Source organism: Impatiens glandulifera, chromosome 2, assembly GCF_907164915.1.
Source record: "Impatiens glandulifera chromosome 2, dImpGla2.1, whole genome shotgun sequence".
NCBI classification, from domain to species: domain Eukaryota; kingdom Viridiplantae; phylum Streptophyta; class Magnoliopsida; order Ericales; family Balsaminaceae; genus Impatiens; species Impatiens glandulifera.
In genome coordinates this window covers 50,742,158-50,762,281 of record NC_061863.1, presented here as the reverse complement: position 1 = coordinate 50,762,281, position 20,124 = coordinate 50,742,158, and the positions used below count along the sequence as shown (strand labels likewise).

At 28.6% G+C, this 20,124-nt stretch overlaps 2 protein-coding genes across 2 annotated transcripts; both read right to left on the bottom strand.

The window, feature by feature from the left end:
* Nucleotides 1-10,704: 10,704 nt before the first annotated feature.
* LOC124924856 (probable inactive purple acid phosphatase 27) lies at nucleotides 10,705-13,946 on the bottom strand. The gene is made up of 9 exons (XM_047464845.1): nucleotides 13,630-13,946; nucleotides 13,124-13,211; nucleotides 12,746-13,015; nucleotides 12,551-12,659; nucleotides 11,836-12,458; nucleotides 11,692-11,759; nucleotides 11,520-11,616; nucleotides 11,141-11,329; nucleotides 10,705-11,053 (listed from the first exon to the last, which is right to left on the bottom strand). Exons 1-9 carry the CDS (start codon nucleotides 13,944-13,946, stop codon nucleotides 10,943-10,945), a joined length of 1,872 nt encoding a protein of 623 aa, XP_047320801.1. The 3' UTR covers nucleotides 10,705-10,942.
* A 2,911-nt stretch (nucleotides 13,947-16,857) lies between these two features.
* LOC124925944 (uridine 5'-monophosphate synthase-like) lies at nucleotides 16,858-19,075 on the bottom strand. Its single transcript, XM_047466089.1, has 6 exons — nucleotides 18,177-19,075; nucleotides 17,973-18,056; nucleotides 17,807-17,889; nucleotides 17,631-17,718; nucleotides 17,291-17,551; nucleotides 16,858-17,199 (listed from the first exon to the last, which is right to left on the bottom strand). Exons 1-6 carry the CDS (start codon nucleotides 18,945-18,947, stop codon nucleotides 17,071-17,073), a joined length of 1,416 nt encoding a protein of 471 aa, XP_047322045.1. The 5' UTR covers nucleotides 18,948-19,075; the 3' UTR covers nucleotides 16,858-17,070.
* Between the last annotated feature and the right edge of the window lie 1,049 nt (nucleotides 19,076-20,124).

Sequence of the window (20,124 nt, the reverse complement as noted above, 5' to 3'; positions counted from 1 at the left end):
GATTTCACCTTTAAAATCTTACTTGCTAATTTATGATTTTAAATTAGAATACTGAATTTAATTTGGGTAAACTATTACGATTTTATAAAAAAAAAAATTATATTAATAATTAAAAAATTGATCTCATTCAAATAAATAAATAAATAAAATTAATTTTGTTATTATGACTTGTTTTTAAGGGATTTGTTTATTATTTTTTCTTATATTCATTATATATAATTATATTTGTTTTAAATAAAATTTTAATTTTATAAATTTCTAAATAATTAACAATCTTATGTAAATTTGTTATTTTAACTGGTTAAGTTTAGAAAATTTAACAATTAGGTGTGGAAAATTATCGATATTATCGGTATATCGAAAATATTGTACCACAAAATATTGATTTTTACGGTAAACTTAAAAAGGGATAAGGTATGGTACCGATATCGAAATTATTGGACAAACTAAAGGTATAAGATTTTCAAAATTTTAGTGTATCAATAAAATTTATAAATTAAAAATATATAAAATATTTATAAGAAAATAAATAATTAACTTATAAATATTATACTTTTATTTTCATTTCAGAAATTAGATTCACAAATTTTTTAACTAGATCGATCGATTGTCAGAATGAATGAACTAATTTTTTGTAAGTTTATTTCCTTCTCATTTAAATTGTTTATTTGAAAACCTTTAATACTTAATTACATTTAATTTAATAGGTTAAATTTTAAATTGAGGATTCATTCAATCTATTCTTATATATCACATAATTCAATTTATTAACTAAAATATTATTTATTTTAAAAAATAAAAAATTATTTTATTATTATATATTAATACATTTTAAGTCTTAAAAAAACTCATTTCCTTAAAATCACTATTAAAAATAATTTTTTAAATAACAAAAAAAAACTATTTAAATAATTAACTAGCTAAGTCTTAATCATGATATTTCTTCCCAAATTGGTGTTGATTTCCATCTAATTACTTGTGTTTGTGATAGAATATTACTTGAGTGTCATATTTTACTTTTTAATTTAAGAAGCTAAAACGGTATATTTGATTTACTTAAGACGTTTTTAATGAGAATTAAAACTTGAAGTATTTTTACAAAACTTAGAACTATTTGATTGACTTAACTTTTAATTAAAAACAGTTAACTTGAAAGGAATTGTAATTGGTATATATGTATTTGGTCTCTATAAATTGATTCTACACGCTAAACTGTAATCACAAAAGATCATAAAATTGAATATGTGTTGGTCAAAAGTTGATTTTTGAGAAATGCAAGATTGTTGATATATGGAGGGAGGATAGTTTGATTCAGTTCATATCAATTGCATAATAAATTGCTATAACAGTTTTAGCGAATAAGCTAGGAGAAATAAATAAAGTTAAACTTACTTGAGCATTGATGAATAATGGAGTTAATCTAGAGAAAATAAGATAGATAAGCTGGAGTGATTAAAAACTAGTTTATTCGACTTATAATCGCTAATAAGTGGCCATTGCCTAATATAATGCTACAATAGTTTTAGCAAATAAATAGCGTATATAACTTAAATCAAACACACATAATTGCTTAGAGAATAAGCTGGATAAAAATTAGAAAAAAGTGTATGTATCATTTGAGTGGTATTGAATATGAAAGATTGTTTAAGAATGCATGGTGTCTATTTGAAGTTAGTATTGATTATATTATGAACTAGTTTTATTCTGCTTATTGGCTAAATATTAATTGTATTTATCTTATTCGAATTACTAATTCAACTAGCATTTAACCCGTGCATTTGCACGAGTAATAATATAAAAATCGTGAAAAAAAATTACGAATAACATTTTTTATTTTATTTTTAACCATTTTAAGTTTATGGGTGAGTCAACCCACAATCATTATATATTAGTTAATTAAAAAGTTGAACTTATATTAATATTAAAACGTCCCGCGTTTATCAAATTTGGTGTTGAATTTAAAATATAAAGTCTTTGTAGCCTAGTTGGTTAAAGAGTTGTATTTGTTTTGTTAGGTTGCAAGTTCAAAACATACCTCTAGCATTTTTAATTTTATTTTTAACCGTTTTAAATTTTAAAACGGGTCAACCCACAATCCGACCCAAGTATCCAAATTAACCACAGCTCTCGATCCGGCAATCCGGACACTTTAAAAATTAAGCATCATTATATATATATATAGATTAGTTAGTTAAAAAGTTGAACTTATATTAATATTAAAACGTCCCGCGTTTATCAAATTTGGTGTTGAATTTAAAATATAAAGTCTTTGTAGCCTAGTTGGTTAAAGAGTTGTACTTATTTTGTTAGGTTGCAAGTTCGAAACATACCTCTAGCATTTTTAATTTTATTTTTAACCATTTTAAATTTAAAAACGGGTCAACCCACAATCCGACCCAAGTATCCAAATTAATCACAGCTCTCGACCCGGCAATCCGGACACTTTAAAAATTAAGCATCATTATATATATATATAGATTTTGTTAGGTTGCAAGTTCGAAACATACCTCTAGCATTTTTAATTTTATTTTTAACCGTTTTAAATTTAAAAACGGGTCAACCCACAATCCGACCCAAGTATCCAAATTAATCACAGCTCTCGACCCGGCAATCCGGACACTTTAAAAATTAAGCATCATTATATATATAGATAGATTAGTTAGTTAAAAAGTTGAACTTATATTAATATTAAAACGTCCCGCGTTTATCAAATTTGGTGTTGAATTTAAAATATAAAGTCTTTGTAGCCTAGTTGGTTAAAAAGTTGTACTTGTTTTTGTTAGGTTGCAAATTCGAAACATACCTCTAGCATTTTTAATTTTACTTTTAACCGTTTTAAATTTAAAAACGGGTCAACCCACAATCCGACCCAAGTATCCAAATTAATCACAGCTCTCGACCCGGCAATCCGGACACTTTAAAAATTAAGCATCATTATATATATATAGATTGGAATTGGATGTATAATTAATATGTTTCATTGTTCTAATTTATCCATCTTATTTTTCTAGATTATTCAGCTTATTCGCTAGAATTATTGTAACTCGCTAGAATTATTGTAACAATTTATTGCGCAATCGCGACTTAATCGTATTTATAAACATAATCAAACTTTGTGACAATTTTGATAAATAATGTTTGTAAGGCATGAAAATTTTTTGTCCGGAAAACTTTTTTAAGGGTTACTTAAATTTTATTTAAAATATTTATTAAAAAAAAGTATTTTTGTTATTTCAAAATGACTTAGAATAGTAATTATTTTTTATAATCAAATTTAAATAATTTTTAAATTTAAAATAATCAAAATTTGATTTGATTAAAAGAAGTCTTTATTTTAAATTTATTTAAAATTTTATTTATTTAAAATTTTGTTTTATTACATTTTATTTAACCAATTATTTTTAAAATTCTAGACATTTATTGGTTTTCTTACCTTTAAATTATATAATAATATTTTAATGAGTACCTGCGATTGATGTCGAGAACTATTGAGGAAGGTATCTGAAAAATATCAATTTAAGGTGTTAGAATTTAAAAATAAATTCAAACAGACCTTTATTAAAATATTTTTTTATAAAAATGTACTTAGGCAGGTGTTCGCGTCGCGAATTGGGTCGGATTCGGGTGTTTGGTCTGGATCCAGTCTGGGGTCAATGGATTTAGGCGCCCGGTCAACGCAAAGGTTGATTTCTCGATCGCGCGTGCTGCTCCTTGGTCAAAAACCGTGCTTGGTTGATTTTTTCGGTCGAAAACCAAACTAGGCTGAAATCATCGATCGCTCGCTAGGTGCTATTTGGTTTTCTCGGTCAAAAATCAAGCCAAGGAAAATACTTCGGTCACATGCATAAATTCTCGGTCGGACGCGGAGAGTGATTGGTTTTCTCGGTAAAAACCCAACGTCAAGGCAAAAATAGGTGGTCATCTTCAATCTCCAGCATCAGGGTATGTGCAGGTTTTTAGAATTCAACGGGGACTTCTATTCGTCGATCCAAGGACATGGGGAGCTTTCTCTCCACATGTAGAACATGATTATCATCATCTAGAGGCATCAATTAACTAGGAGAGGATCAAATTAGTATGAGCAGTTTTTGGTTAAAAATTTAATTTTCGATTTTAAGATTCTAATTTAATGATAGGACTTTACCAATAACTTCTTTATACATATTAGAACCAAATAATACCAAATAATTAACAATGGTGGTCAGTTTTAACCAATTCAAGAACTAAATTTTCCAATTTTTTGAAAAGTTTGATTTTTGTGTAAACATACCTTAAACCAGTTGGAGTTAATCCAAAATTACTCATAATATCTTTTAAAAGATGATAGGAAGCCCTTTTTAAACCGTTAGAGAACAAAAATCTGATTTTTAAAATTTTTAAAATTGAGTTTGAGTGTTTTCGATTAAGCTTGATTCGTTCAAATTGATTTCAGCAGAAAGCTTTGAAATAATCTTAAGATCGAATTCAAATCAAGAAAACGGATAGTCAAGCAATATTAAAAATGGATAGAACTAAAATGTAAAAATTTCAATTTGAATCTGTAACTTGAATTACAATGTGAATTAAAACTTATAGTGAGTTGGAAAACACTCTTGAACTCTTTATGAATCTTTGTAATGGTCCATAAACGAGTCTTAGAGACTTACACAAAATTTTCAAAAACTTAAAAAAAAATTAATGGTGGATCTATGGAAGTTAGATTAAAGGCTTAGGATTTTGATCATTGCCTTCGTCTTGGCTAATGAGGGTTGTTTGTAGTCAACTAAAGTTGGTTGAATGATCAAGTGGATCGAATTCCAAACAAAATGTCATTAATGACTTTTGTCTTTATTTGATCGTTCTTATCCAATCAGGTCATGATTGTGCCTATGATCGCAGCTAGGAGAAATGATCACCATGTTATGGTGATTATTTCAGCATTTGAATCACTCTGTTTGGTTGAGTATTCGAGTTCTATTTTTGAAAAATCAAAAGTTTTGGTCGATGTTTATCTAGTTCATCATGAGGAAGAAGACAAGTCAGGATGAAAACGTTGTCGTTTTGAACCAAAACGCGAATGCGCATCTAGGCACAACATTCCGTTAGTGACTGACGTTTCGTGTTGTTTGATAAGGTTTAAAATGTAGATAAAAAAATAAATAAAGTATATATCCATCCTAGTACCAATAATGTATTTTGGGTTACATTAATACAAAATTATCATAATTTTTTTTTGTTTATTTAATATAATACGGAAAAAATATTAAACTTATGATTTGATTCAACCTAGAGAAATATAGGGGAGCAACTTCCCCTTCTAATGTTCTCAAAACAACAATGTGGGAACATGACAACACAATTTTGAGAACATGACAAGACAGTTTAACATAAGGAGGTCGCTTCCCTATTAATTCTCTTCAACTTATTCCAACATCATTTTTTAGAAGAACTCTTATCATCATATTATTAAAATATTCTTTATTTTTTAAAAAAAATATCATTATATATTAATATATTTTAAACTTTTTTAAATAAAACTTATTTTCTCAAAATCACATAGTAATAATTGTTTCAGAGGTAATAAGTATTTTACTCCCATACATTGCACTTAGTTTGAAATATCTCCCTGTACACTAATTTGTTTGATAAAACTTGGTAGATTTATTGCTATTTAATTTTGTTTATTTATCATTTATACAGTAACAATTTTTATACATAGACAAACGGTAGACAAACGGTAGACAAACGGTGTACTTAGATAACAGTGCACATATTTTTAATTACAAACAAAATATTATTAAATATTTTATTTTAATTTAAATATAAACCCTTCCTCTTCTTTCTTTATCCTCTATATTTTTGTAACACGCCTTAAAATTTATTATGTCATATATACGTATTTTATTTATTAAAATTAAAACTCTAAGGGTGTGTTTGATGAGGGGGAATTGGAATTGGAATTGGCATTAAATTTTAATTCCAATTCCAATTCCATTAGAATTGGCATTAAATTACAATTCAATTCCTATGTTTGGAAAAATTATATAATTATAATTCAATTCCAATTCTTATGTTTAGGAAAATGATAGAATTGTAATTCAATTCTAATTCCAATGTTTGTAAAATAAAATATCGGTTCAAAATGTTAACTTTTAAAATATGTTTTCACGTTTTGGCACGTTTAATACGTTTTTAACATTTTTTCACATTATTCACACGTTTTTCACACGTTTTAACACGTTTTTCACATTTTCACACGTTTTTCACGTTTTTCACGTTTTTCCATTTTTCACACGTTTTTCACACATTTTTCACGTTTTTCACACGTTTTAACACGTTTTTTACACATTTTCACACGTTTTCATGTTTTTTACATGTTTTAATACGTTTTCACGTTTTTCACACATTTTAACACGTTTTTCACACATAATTCACGTTTTTTACACGTTTTCACGTTTTCACGTTTTTCACACGTTTTAACACGTTTTTCACGTTTTCAAACATTTTCACGTTTTAACACGTTTTTCACACGTTTTAACAAGTTTTTCACGTTTTCACACATCTTTCATGTTTTTTTACACATTTTCACACGTTTTAACACGTTTTTCACATTTTTCACACGTTTTCACACGTTTTTTACACGTTTTAACACGTTTTTACATTTTTTCACACGTTTTTCGCATTTTTGGCACATTTAACATGTTTTTGACATTTTTAATATGTTTAACATGTTTTTCACACATTTTGATAAGTTTAAAACGTGTTAAACCTATCAAAATTGTAAAAACGTGTTAAACGTATCAAAAATGTGTTAAATGTGTCAAATAAGTGAAAAACTTGTTAAACGTGCCAAAACGTGAAAAACGTGTTAAACGTGTTAAAACGTGTTAAACGTGTTAAATGTGTTAAAAATATGTCAAACGTGTCAAAAACGTAAAAAACATGTGAAATGTGTCAACAACGTGTTAAACGTGTTAAAAACGTTTTAAAAGTGTTAAAAACATGAAAACGTGTCAAAAACGTGTTAAACATTCTAAACATGTGAAAAATTTGTTAAACATGCCAAAACGTGAAAAACGTGTTAAACGTGTCAAAAATGTGGTAAACGTGTCAAAAACGTAAAAAAAATGTTAAATGTGTTAAAAACGTGAAAACATGTTAAATGTGTCAAAAACGTAAGAAAATGTGTTAAATGTGTCAAAAACGTGAAAACGTGTTGAACGTGTTAAATATGTGAAAAACTTGTTAAACGTGCCAAAACGTGTTAAACGTGTCAAAAATATGGTAAACGTGTCAAAAACGTAAAAAAAAATGTGTTAAATGTGTCAAAAACGTGAAAACGTGTTAAACGTGTCAAAAACGTGTTAAATATTTGAAAAACTTGTTAAACGTGCCAAAACGTGTAAAACGTGTCAAAAATGTGGTAAACGTGTCAAAAATGTAAAAAAACGTGTTAAATGTGTCAAAAACGTGAAAACGCGTTAAACATGTCAAAAACGTAAAAAAAACGTGTTAAATGTGTCAAAAACGTGTTAAACGCGTCAAAAACGTGTTAAATATGTGAAAAACTTGTTAAACGTGCCAAAATGTGCAAAATGTGCCAAAATATAAAAAATGTGTTAAACGTGTCAAAAACGTGTTAAACGTGAAAATCATGTTAAACGTGTTAAACATGTCAAGGACGTGAAAAACGTATTAAATGTGTCCAAACGTGTTAAACGTGTCAAAAACATGTTAAACGTGACAAAAACATGTTAAACGTGCCAAAAACGTGTTAAACGTGTTAAAAACGTGAAAAATGTTAGATATCTTGTCTTGAATAACAAAAATATATATATATATATACGATGTTACAAATAAATAAAAATAAAATAAGATATACGAAGAACGATATCACCGTATTTGATGGTTGATTCGAGGCATGTGTTAAACACATTTCCCTTAAAACAGTTTCACCGTCTCCCCGTGTGCTAGAGCTTGTCACAGATGGCTGTCTCCCAGGGTACAACGAATCTAGTAGTGATTCAGCACCGGAATCACTACACAACGAGCTTGATAAAGTACCTGAATTATCACCGGGTTTCAACGAAAAATATCGAGCGAAGAACTCGAAGAACACTCACAAAACAAGAAGAAGGCTTTTGGAATTCTAGAGTGAGAAAGATGAAAACGAAGTTGTGATGTGAAATGAATAATGAATGGGTATATATTGCTGAGAATTAAACCTTGAAATAAAACCATCCAAAACGTTTATTAGCAATGAATATTGCTCATTAATTTGCCAATTAGTCCGTAACTAATTAACATCGTTGTCTATACGTTAATTTGTTGAAGTACAATGTTAGACATTCAATGCTAACAAATTGAAAAGTCTAAACGTTAGTCAATTGATAGGCAATTAAAGTTAAATGTTTATCATAACATTATACTTTAATTTTCTAATTAGGCATTAAATATTAATTAAATAATTAATATTTAATTATAATTTGGATTAAATTCACCGTTAATTCACGTTTGAATTTGTGTGAATTTTATTTTATTTATTCACAATCTTATTTCCATTTATTAATGGAATTAGCTTAATTCTAACAAAAAATCATGTTAAACGTGTCAAAAACTTGTTAGACGTGTCAAGGACGTGAAAAACGTGTTAAATGTGTCAAAAACGTGTTAAACGTGCCAAAAACGTGTTAAACGTGCCAAAAACGTGTTAAACGTGCCAAAATATGAAAATATGTTAAACATGTAAAAAATGTGTTAAAACGTGTTTAATGTGTGAAAAACGTATTAAACATGTCAAAAACATGAAAAACGTGTTAATTTGGAATTACAATTCCGACCTAAAAAGATAGGAATTGAGAACTATCAAATTACACTATATTGAATTCCATTGGAATTCTAATTTCAATTCCAATTCTTAATATTAAAGTGTAACAAACATAAGAATTGGAATTGGATCCTCCAATTCCAATTCCAATTCCAATACCAATTTCAGGGTTATCAAACACACTCTAATAGATTATTATAGATTAAAGAGGTAAGGGTAAGAAAATTAAAGATTTATACTTAAATTTTAAAAAAACAATAATAATATTTGTTTGTATTTATGTACAAAGAGTTTTATCAAATAAATTAGTGTATAAGAAAGATATTTCAAATTAAGTGTAATGTATCATGATCAAAATACATTCTTACCCCATTTTTACACCATCTATTTAAATAATTAACTACCTAAGCCTTAATCGTGACTTTCTTCCCAATTTAGTGTTGATTTTCAATCAATTACCCCATTATAGATTGAGCGTCATATTTTATTTTAATGTAAGAAGCTAATATAATACATTTCCCTATAACCTAAGACGTTTTTAATTAGAAATAAATATGAACGAATAGACAAAACTCATATTAATTAAACTGTTTGAGGGACTTCATTTTTAATTAAAAACAATTATATTGAAAGGAATTGTAATTGATATATATGTATTTGGTCTCTATAAATTGATTTATACACACTAAGCTGTAATCATAAAAGATCATAAAACTTGAATATTGTGTTGGTCAAAATTTGATTTTTGAGAAGGCAAGATTGTTGATATATGTATAGATTGTTTGATATACAATTAGTTTGATTCAGTTCATAACGTTTTAATATGTCATATTTGCGTAATAAGTTGCTGTAATAATTTTAGTGAGTAAGCTATTGCAAATAAAAAAGTTAAACTTACTTGAGCACTTGATTAATAAGCAAGTTAATCTAGAACAAATAAGATAGATAAGTTGAGCGAATAAAAAGTTTATGTAACTTATATAACTTAAATCAAATTAACATACATAAACTTATATGTTTGGAGAAGGGAAGTTCAAATTCCAATTCCATGAGAATTGTATATTGAATTACAAATAATTTATATATTTGGAAAACTATATAATTATAATTTAATCGCAATTCTTATATTTTAAAAAAAAGAATATAATAAAAATATTTTTAATATATATTATTTATTTTATTAAAATATTGGTTTGACACAACCAACTATTATATCTCAAGTGTCAATATTTTTTTTAAATTTCGATTTTTAATAATAAAAAAAATATCGATTTAACATGTTAACTTCATATATATTAAAAAAGAATTGATTTTCTAACTAAAAATAGTGGAATTGACTATAAAATTTAACTAAATTGAATTTCACTGGAATTCTAATTTCAATTCTAATTCTTAATATTAAAGTGTCTACCAATTTTAAGAATTAGAATTAATTTCTCAATTTCAATTTCAATACCAATTCCAAAGTTATCAAACATGCCTCTAAATAAGCTAGAAAATTAAATGAATTGACCATCATAATTAGTGTAATGTGTCATTTGAATGGTATTCAATATAAAAGCTTGTTTGAGAATGCTTGACCTATTTGTAGTTGAGTTTTAATTATCTTATGAATTAGATTGATTCAGTACACTCAAATGTGTTTTTGATTGTATTCAGCTTTTTTAAATTGGTAACACATTAATTTGCTTAATCTTTTCAGTTGATCCATATTATTTGTTCCCTTATTCGAAAAATGTCTATATTTTATTTATTTGTGATAGCTTATTCACTATAATTCTTGTAACAATTTATTACAAAATCACAGCTTAATCTTGTTTATAAGGGGAATCAAACTATGAGACAATTTGATAAATAATGTTGTATTTTTATTTAGAAATAACATATTATTGTTTCTAAAAAAACACTACAACATAATAAGAGAAGTTTAATCTCTAATTCTATAGAAGAAACAACTCAAATACTTCTTAAATGATTTTTTCCCACTATACTTGTATTTGTATGTTTCAACCTCTAACTTAGTTGCGATTTTTTGTGATCCGAAATATATCTTCGTCTTTTCGCGTGATTGCATTCACATACTGCAAAATACCACAAAGAAAACATATAAACTCAAAAATGCTTGCTATTATAAAATCATTTAAACAGCAAAGAAGTAAACCAAACCTCTAGGGTTAAATCTGTTTTTGTAGCATGCACTCTTGAGTAACCATATTTAGATTTTCTTACCAAACTCCACCCTGCACCCTATATATAAAGAACAACACACATGACTAATTAAACATAAAAAATAAGAAGAAGAAAAACATTGAATTAGACGGAAAAAAAACTTACAGAAGCAGAGGAAGAGTCGAGATTGAATCCTGCCATTCCGATAACAGCGTGAACAGGAGCTGTGTAGGTGAAGCCATTGTAAACGTCCACGCCTTGTCTGTCTTTCTTCGGCATCGCTTTGCACACTTTCTCATAAACCGCACATGTTCTCTCGTAGTTATGCACGTGACCCCACAACGCCAAATCAACCTAAGTACCCCATTTTTCACCAATCAATTAAGATCATTGAAACAAATTTGGCTACAAAGTTAGAAAATTCCTTTTCGGCACATATATGCGTCGCCGTATGTATTACCGACGCTAAACTTGTGAAAGCTCGTTTTGGCGACGCATAAACTTAAGCCGGTAAGGGTTTTTATATGCGCCGGTAATCATATACCTTGGCATTCAATAGGAGAGGTTCCACGGTATTGACAAAATGCTGATCTACTGCTAAACCCAAGATTCCAGGAGTAGAAGAATACATGGGTCGGTGCCTGTATTAGATTTTTTTTATATATTTCATTAGTTTAAGGTAAAAATTAAGAAAAAAAAACATAAAAACTAATTACCCGGTGAAAATTAACCAAGGTGTTCTAGATCTATTCACAGCCGCCATGTCGTTTTTCATCCAGTTATACTGTAATAAATAATTCATAAAAGTAAAAACATTGATTTCTTGAATAAAATGGATGAATGAAAACACTTAAACTGACCTGCTCTGAAGACTGGTTCCAATTATGCTCGGTGGATATGACTGTGAAATGAACAGGGCCTTGTTCAATTGAATACCAAGGTTTATCCTTACCCGGAGTCGGCATAGGGAAATAAGTTTCATAAGCAACGCCGCATTCACCTCCGGAGTCGGGAGTTTGGTATACTGAACCGGAGGAGGCGTAGTCTCTTTCATGATTACCGATTGCAGTCATGTAAGATCGTTTAGAAGCCAAAGGAGTGATTTGGCTGAGAAAGAAATCCCATTCAACAAGAAAACCAGTAGCATAACTTATATCACCAATATGGAATACTGAATCCACATTTTCCGATTCTAATTCCACCATTGCTTTCACCACAGAAACCGCCCCTGGTTGAATATAATGCTCCACCGATTCATCCAAAGGAGTCTTACCCATGTCTCCATATGCAAGAAATTTCAACTCCGATGATCCTCCTGCTGGTGGTGTTTTGAATTTGATTGTTTCACTCCACCCAACCGAATCACCGCCAAATTTGTAGCTGTTGGCGGTCGACGGAGTTAGCCCGTTCATAACCGCCGTATGGATGAATCCCGGTTCATGCCACCCAAAATCTTTCGCCGGGCTTGCCAATGCCGACGAACCTATTTTTTTTATTAAAAAAAAAACATTATAGACCCGGCCTGGCTCGGCCCAACGATAAAAACCCGGAAAGGTAAATGTAAAAAAAACTTACACATATCGTTCTTTGAAAATGTGGTAACTTGTGAAATGGCTTTTAAGTTGTTTTTACCGTACAGAACTTGCTGAGGTTTATTATCTCCACTCACCCATGTTAATCTCATCTATATAATACAATACAATATAATTATTTTATTTAATTTTCCAAGTAATTAAAGTATAGAAAATATATATAATTTAGTTTACTGACTTTAGTAGCGGATGAATCAAGGCTAGATAGATGTGGATACAAGGGCTTGTTTGGATTGGCAAAGCTCAATGGAGACGATCGTTTGAGTATACATGGCGTGGTGAAGCCCGAGCCAAAGAAGACGAATTCGATGTCGGTTCTGATGTTTACGACGTGAAACGACACCGTCCCGTTGCATGTTCTGACCAGGCAATTCTTATTGATATTGCCTCTTTGGCATACTTTATTTTTACAGCTTAAATAGTCTGGATCTTTACTTACAAATTGTGCCTACAATTTGTGTATAGTTTCATTTCATTATATTGAAATAAATGTATTAAATATGTAACATATAATTAGGGTAATACTTAAATTTTATTAATAAATGAGATAGTGTACCTTAACAGGATAATGACAGAGAAGAGGGAGGTTACTTAGGTCACCCGTTTGGGCATACTGTAATTTACTAAGAAGACAAGTCGAAATGCTGCAAAACCAAACAAGCCCTTATAATTATGCATTTCTTAAAAAGAAAATACATTAATCAACCAACAATAATTAACATATCAAATTATCCTATTTAGCTAAATAAATTGTTATAATATGTATTAAATTCAAAACTATATTTAATTGACATATTTAAAAGGATAAATAGATAGATATAAAATAAATGAGTGGCCCGCACAAACATCAATGGGGACCACTTATTTGACTAAAATAATTAAATTAGGTAATTATTTAATATTTTAAAATGTTATAGAAATAGTTAAATATTTTATAATTTATTTGCAAATATTCTAAAGTAACCCACTTAAATACAATCAAATGAGGATTGAACTAACAAATAATTCAAATAAACTATGCTTGGAATTAGTAACATGCACAAAATATAAAAATAATCTTACTTGGAACTTGAGGGAGAAATCATGCCAATCCAATCTTGATTATTGGGAAACAAGACACCACTAACCGTGACCGAGATGAATTGTTCGTCAGCAAGTTTCGAATTCGGGCCCACAGTTATTTCAAGATAGGGGTTCGGGTCATTACACTGACGAAGCTCTCTTCTGTTGACTAATCGAAACTCTGATATCGCTGTGTGGTCGCGATGAGCTGCCTCTGATTTTTTAATCTCGAAAGACAAACCTAATGCGTGATAAGAATAAATCGAGATTATTAAAACGCTGATGAATGCTCGATCCCAACTAATAGGAACCACCATTTTGATATGAGGATTTTTCTTTTGCTATTTGTCAAAAGAAAAAGAGAATATTTAGTTATGTACAATTATAGGGATTTATATAGCTTTAATTTGACTTTCTAAGGATATGCTCTCCTTTGTTCCTATTAAAATTAGGACTTGTTTGAGTTCATTGCTAATTGTATGGACTAGACTTGTAAGATTATTTTCCTAATGAATTATTACCATTTGTACAAATAGTTATACCATAAATGAGTACAATTCAAACCATTGACCCATGTTACTAAATTTATTTAACCATATATAATAAATTGAAATAAATTGGTTATAATATTCTTAGAATATTACAAGATTAAAGGTTAATAATTAAATATTATAAACATATTCTTAAATTCAATCTCTATCCATTAATGATTAAAGTAAATTATTAATTGTTTTGGAATCTATTTTTAATATATTTATATATACCAATTAATTAGTTTCAATAAGAGGAAATTATCTGTATTTATTAGTAATAAAGATAGAACAAAAATATGAAATACAAATAGTAATTTGATTAATATAAAATAGTATACTAAAACTGTGGAAAAAAAAAGTTAAGACAGTCAATTTTAATATTAGTTTATTTTTTTATCAGAACATGAGTAATAACTTAACAAATTTGAAATTCTTTTTTATTATCTTTTTATTTATAGATGTAATTCGTTTTGTTCCCTTTTTTTGTTGAATATTTTTGCTTAGACAAAATGAGTTTAGTGAAATGATTTCATCTTTAAAAAAAATGATAAATGGCCATTTTAATTTTTTAAAGTTTTTTTTCTTCATATTTTTAATAATAGACATGATTTTTTTTAAAATAATTTCTATTAATATATTTATATCTAAAATCATAGTCCCAATCTTAATATATTTTTCAATGATCTTAAAACGAACTATATAACTCTAAATAGTTCTGTCAACCACAATTCAAGAATTAATGTCAAAATTCTCAAATAATATTTTGATTAATTAAACGGATAAATTTATTTAATATGCTTGAATGTTTATAAAAAAAATTAAGATTACTCAAATAACAAATATACATTACAGTAACTATAAACTCGATTGTGTACATTACACCAAATTTGGTTAATTTAAATTTAAATAAATTTCTAATGAGATCATACTTATGCCATAACTTATATAAAAATTCATTTTAAATAAGTTTGCCAATTTACTTATATTTACCTATAAATTGAGTAAATAAGATTTGAAAATTAATATTATACTATAACATAGTATTTTATATAATAAAAAAAACATTTACATCACAAGAACAAAATACTTAGTTTTAAATAATAACAAAAATACTTAGTGAATTAATTTATAGCTGTAAGCCTCGAAGATATTTTATAATAGGGCGGACATTACGTGGGGTATGTTAACCTTTTGTTTTGTACCACCTCTATTTATATTGATTTTTTAAAATAAAAAAATAATAATAATAATACCTTCGATACCTATGAATTGTTGGATGTTGTGGACGTGATTAATTATAAACCATTAATAATCGTCTATTACATTTATAGAAAATCTTTGATAATTAGAATGGGTATTATGTTACAAATTAAGATTTTTAATACATCTTATATTTGAACATTTATATATTTTTTTCGTGTAAATAAAGAGAAAATAAATCAATGTCATTGAGATATTAAAACTTTGTATGGACGGTCTCATTAATTTCAAATGAAAAGGGTTAACTAAAGATTACTAGTTCTATTTTTACTAAAAATATTTTAAATTAAAATTAGGACATTATTTTAGGGTCATGTGTAATTTTTTTAATTAAATATAAATATATATATATATATATATATATATATATATATATATAGCCTTTAAAAAATATTCTGTTATATAACTTTATGGGTACCATGTTTCTGTTTTAAAACGTTTAAATAATTAGTGTCTTGGTGTTGACTCAAAATATAAAATTATTAAACATGGCTGGTTTTAACAAAGACTGATATTTCATATTTTGTCAAGTTAAAATTTGAAATTGAGACATGAAATTAGTACAATTTTAAATTGAATCTAATGTAAGAAAAAACCATATTTTTTAATAGAACGTTTGTTTACACTGAGTAAATTTTTTTCTTTAAGAATTAAAAAAAATATATATATTATATTAAAAACGTCTTAAATTAAAGTGATTAATTGAGACAAACTCGAGAGAGACGGAAAATTCACGTTAAATTATAAATTTGAATAAAATTTAAGAATAAAAATAATTTCTATTATAATGAACATAAAAATTTAAAATCAACATTACAAACAAAATAGAGAATGAAATATGAAGTTATTCAAATGTTCATTACAAACAAAGTAGAGAATCAAATGTGAGCAATCAAATGAAACCGACATTACACTTCAATGTGTGAATCATCTATACAATTCTTCGATTTTTTAAATTGTCCAGATGTAAAGACTTGAACTCGTGAGTCATGACCATGAAAACGTGAATTATTGACTTTATCATCATTAAGATATGAGTCTCCACAATTATAAACAATTATACCAATAATAAAAAAGTGTTAAATTAGAATATTGACAATAAATCCATCCCTAACTTACAATATAGTCACTTGGACTAGTTTTTTTCTGAAAAAAAATTGATTTCCTCGGCTGTTCATTTCTAATAATTGGGACATGTTTTTGCTTTCAATTGGAATATTTAAATTAGGTTTTAATGTAATCTATTGCAATTTTAGATTTAATGTCCAAATATAATGTAAAACATTAGGTCATAGTTTAATGATTTGGCCTTAATAAATTGCAAGTCTTCCTGTTCTTTTATACCTTTCCTTTTCAAAAATATTGGGTACCAAACAACAGCAGTGTAAATTGATGTCACTTTAAAATCATAATAAATTCTAAATAAATATTCTAATTATTAACCAAAATATTACTATTTTAACCGAATACATCGTGAATCTAAACCAATATCGAAAAATATTCTCACTTATTCAAAACAAAATGAAAAAAAATGAAGGAATAGCTCACCAATATAAGATTTTTACCATCATCATTCAATTCATTTCATTTTCATTCCCATTAAGATATGAAAAGTGTAGAAAAGAGCATGAAAACAACAATTGTTGTTTCATTTCAACCTGGCTAAATAAGCATCCCATCCTTGAACCCTATACTCCCTTGCTGCCTCCACAGGATTTTCTGCGTTTATGATTCCCCGTCCAACAATTATTATGTCGCTGCCTCTTTCCGAGATCACCTGAGACGATGTTCATTTACCCCACATTTTTCTTATTACATTAACTGATAAGAGAAAAAAAATCTAGCCATCACCAAAATTTAAGACTTACAGAGTAAGGAGTGTTGTATTGTTGACCCAAGTTGTCTTCACCTTTCGCCATCTGAACTCCAGGAGTTGCATGAATGAATTCCGGGTTCCCTATTCCATCATCATCAGGCCATGATGCTGGATTCACAGAAATGAAGCCAGCCACGAAATCTGAATGTTCTTTCCCAATTTTAACAGCCGCAGATGTATACTCATCCCTAGCAAGATTACCAGCAGAACTCATTTCAGCAATCAGGAGCAAACCCCTTCCATGAGGCAACCCCTAATTTCATAACATTTCAGTTTCAGATGTTTGAATGCATATAATATATATAATACATACGAGAATTGAGATGAAGAACCTTTAATTTCAATCCATCCACGATTCCAGGACCAGAGATTATGTGCGCGTTTACAATATCTGCCCAATCCAATATTCGGTGTATGCCACTGGAAAAATAACAAACACACACACACAAGCACAGAATCAAGAGTGTGATCAAACTGGTTTAACAAATGAAAGTGCAATCTATCCCACCTTTCATACTGCATTGCACTTGTATTCCCAATATCAGCAAATTTCCGGTCTTCAAATATAAGAAAATTATGTTTTTCAGCAATCTACAAGAAATATATCTATGTTAAACTATAGCAGATGATCATATTCCTTTCATTGCATTGGCAAATAATGAATCAAGGAATACCATTCGGAGCTTAGGACCAAATTCTGGTGTAAAATCAGGTAATATATCGACATGGGTCTTCAACAAGCAGATTTCAGGACCAACCTATTGCAGCATAAAGAACACAATTCAAGGAAATACATTTGAGTTCATCAGCTATGATCAGCTAAACTAAGCACATTTAAAAGCAAGATCCAAATGGAAATGATTTGAACTCTGTCTGACCTTATCAGCTAGGTCGAGCAATTCAGATGCAGAAGCTACATCTGCAGAAAAACACAAATTACTCTTCTTCTGCATCATCACCTCAAATAGCTTCTTCCCTACCGGATTCTTAGCAACCTTTGCCCTTTCTCCATACGAAATTCTCACTCTCCTTGCCGGAATTGCAGGAATTGGAACCTTCCGATTCTCATTCAAAAACTGAATCACTAGTTTTTGCATCTCTTTCGAAACTCTCCCCTCATCGCTCAGAATCCTCACCAGTTCCGTCAATGTCACCATTGCGTGAAGCTTAATCCCGTTATCAGCCAGATTCTCTCTTCCTCCCTGTTCACGATCAATCATTACAACTGCATCAGTAACCCTCATTCCCGCCGCTCGAAGCGGCCGCGCCGTTTCGATCACAGACGTGCCGCTCGTAACGAGATCTTCGATTATCAAGCAAGACTGGTCATGCTTGAACGCACCTTCGATTGCTTTAGATGTACCGTAATCCTTGACCTCTTTTCGGCGCATGACCATGGGAACGCCGGAGACGGCGGAGACGGATGTGGCAATGGGGAGTGCGGTGTAGGGAACGCCGCAGACAAGGTCATAGGAAGTGGAAGGAGGGGCTGTGGAGATTAAAGATTGGGAGATATTGCGGAGGAGAGTAGGATAGGAGACTATGAGACGGAGATCGATGTAGATTGGGGAAATGATGCCGGATTTGAGCTTGAAATTACCAAATTTGACAGCGGAAATGTCGTGGAGTTGAAGAATCAAGGAATCCATTGATGTTTGATGAGAGTTGAGAAATGAACTACTGTTTCTCTATCACCATAGGTCCATAACAATGGCGGATTTCTGATCTCTGGAAGACGACTCTCCCGCCTCTTTCACATTGAGAATTGAGATGGATAAACTTGTAAATATCTTAATTATTCTTCTCAATAATCAAATATAAACTAACTTGACTTTTTTTCATTTTTATAAACAAAAGTTTTGGGTTAATACTTTCAATTAATTTTTAAATATCTTCCTAATAATGTTTCGAATCGATTCTTATTTAAAATTGTAAATATCTAGAACCATTTAAAATATTATAAATTCGTTAATTTGTGTTTAAAATATATAGAAATTTCTAAATCATATTGTGATAAAAAATTTCAATTTCGTCTTGAGATAATTTTTCAACTCAATTCTCAAATACCGACACATCTATTATGTTATATTTTTAGACAACGAGGTTGTTACTCATTCGTCATTTGTGTTGTGCTCCAAAAATCATCTAAGCGATAAAAAATATTGATTTTGAATAAGAGAAAGATGTACGATAATTAAATAATTAAAATGTAAATAATACGATAAATATTGAAAGATATAAAATATGATATCGTAATATAAAATTATGGTTGAATCGGTCAGTTAGACATGATGAACATCTCAGTGATAATGAATTGAAGGTGAGAATAAATGTAATTTTATTTGAAGACGAAATCAGTTTACTAGTCAAAATAATTTTTAATCCAAATCTAAAAAACACAACATAATTTGAATTGATGCAATCAATTGTTTGAATTAGTTATCAAAAGTATTTAAATTTTGAAAAAAAAAATAATAATTGTTTATATTTCAAGTTAGGTTCTTTATTTGTATTATTTAAAATATTCAAACTATTTTAAACAAAAATAAATATAATAAAGAACAATTTTAAACAAAATAAATATAAAAAAACAGTTTCAAACAAAAATAAATGTATAAGAATCAATTTAAAACAAGATTATGTTTATGAAAATATTTAACTCAGAATAGGAGAAGGGAAATATGAGAGAGAATGATTAAAAAAGGTGTGAAGAAAGAAAAATGAGATTTTTTTTTTTACAATTTCATTCCTTCCCAAATTCATTTTTTCTATCATTATTTATACCACATCAATTATTTTGAATTCAATTATTTATGTATATATATA

Excerpts from the sequence above, each read along its gene's own strand:
- LOC124924856 (XM_047464845.1), bottom strand. The coding sequence starts at position 13,946 with ATGGTGGTTCCTATTAGTTGGGATCGAGCATTCATCAGCGTTTTAATA. Across the intron at positions 13,212-13,629 it reads ATTTCTCCCTCAAGTTCCAA|CATTTCGACTTGTCTTCTTA; the intron begins GTAAGATTATTT and ends TTGGTTTTGCAG. Across the intron at positions 11,330-11,519 it reads CTCTCCTATTGAATGCCAAG|GTTGATTTGGCGTTGTGGGG; the intron begins GTATATGATTAC and ends TGGGGTACTTAG.
- LOC124925944 (XM_047466089.1), bottom strand. The coding sequence starts at position 18,947 with ATGGATTCCTTGATTCTTCAACTCCACGACATTTCCGCTGTCAAATTT. Across the intron at positions 18,057-18,176 it reads TGCTCGACCTAGCTGATAAG|GTTGGTCCTGAAATCTGCTT; the intron begins GTCAGACAGAGT and ends ATGCTGCAATAG. Across the intron at positions 17,719-17,806 it reads AGTGCAATGCAGTATGAAAG|TGGCATACACCGAATATTGG; the intron begins GTGGGATAGATT and ends TTATTTTTCCAG.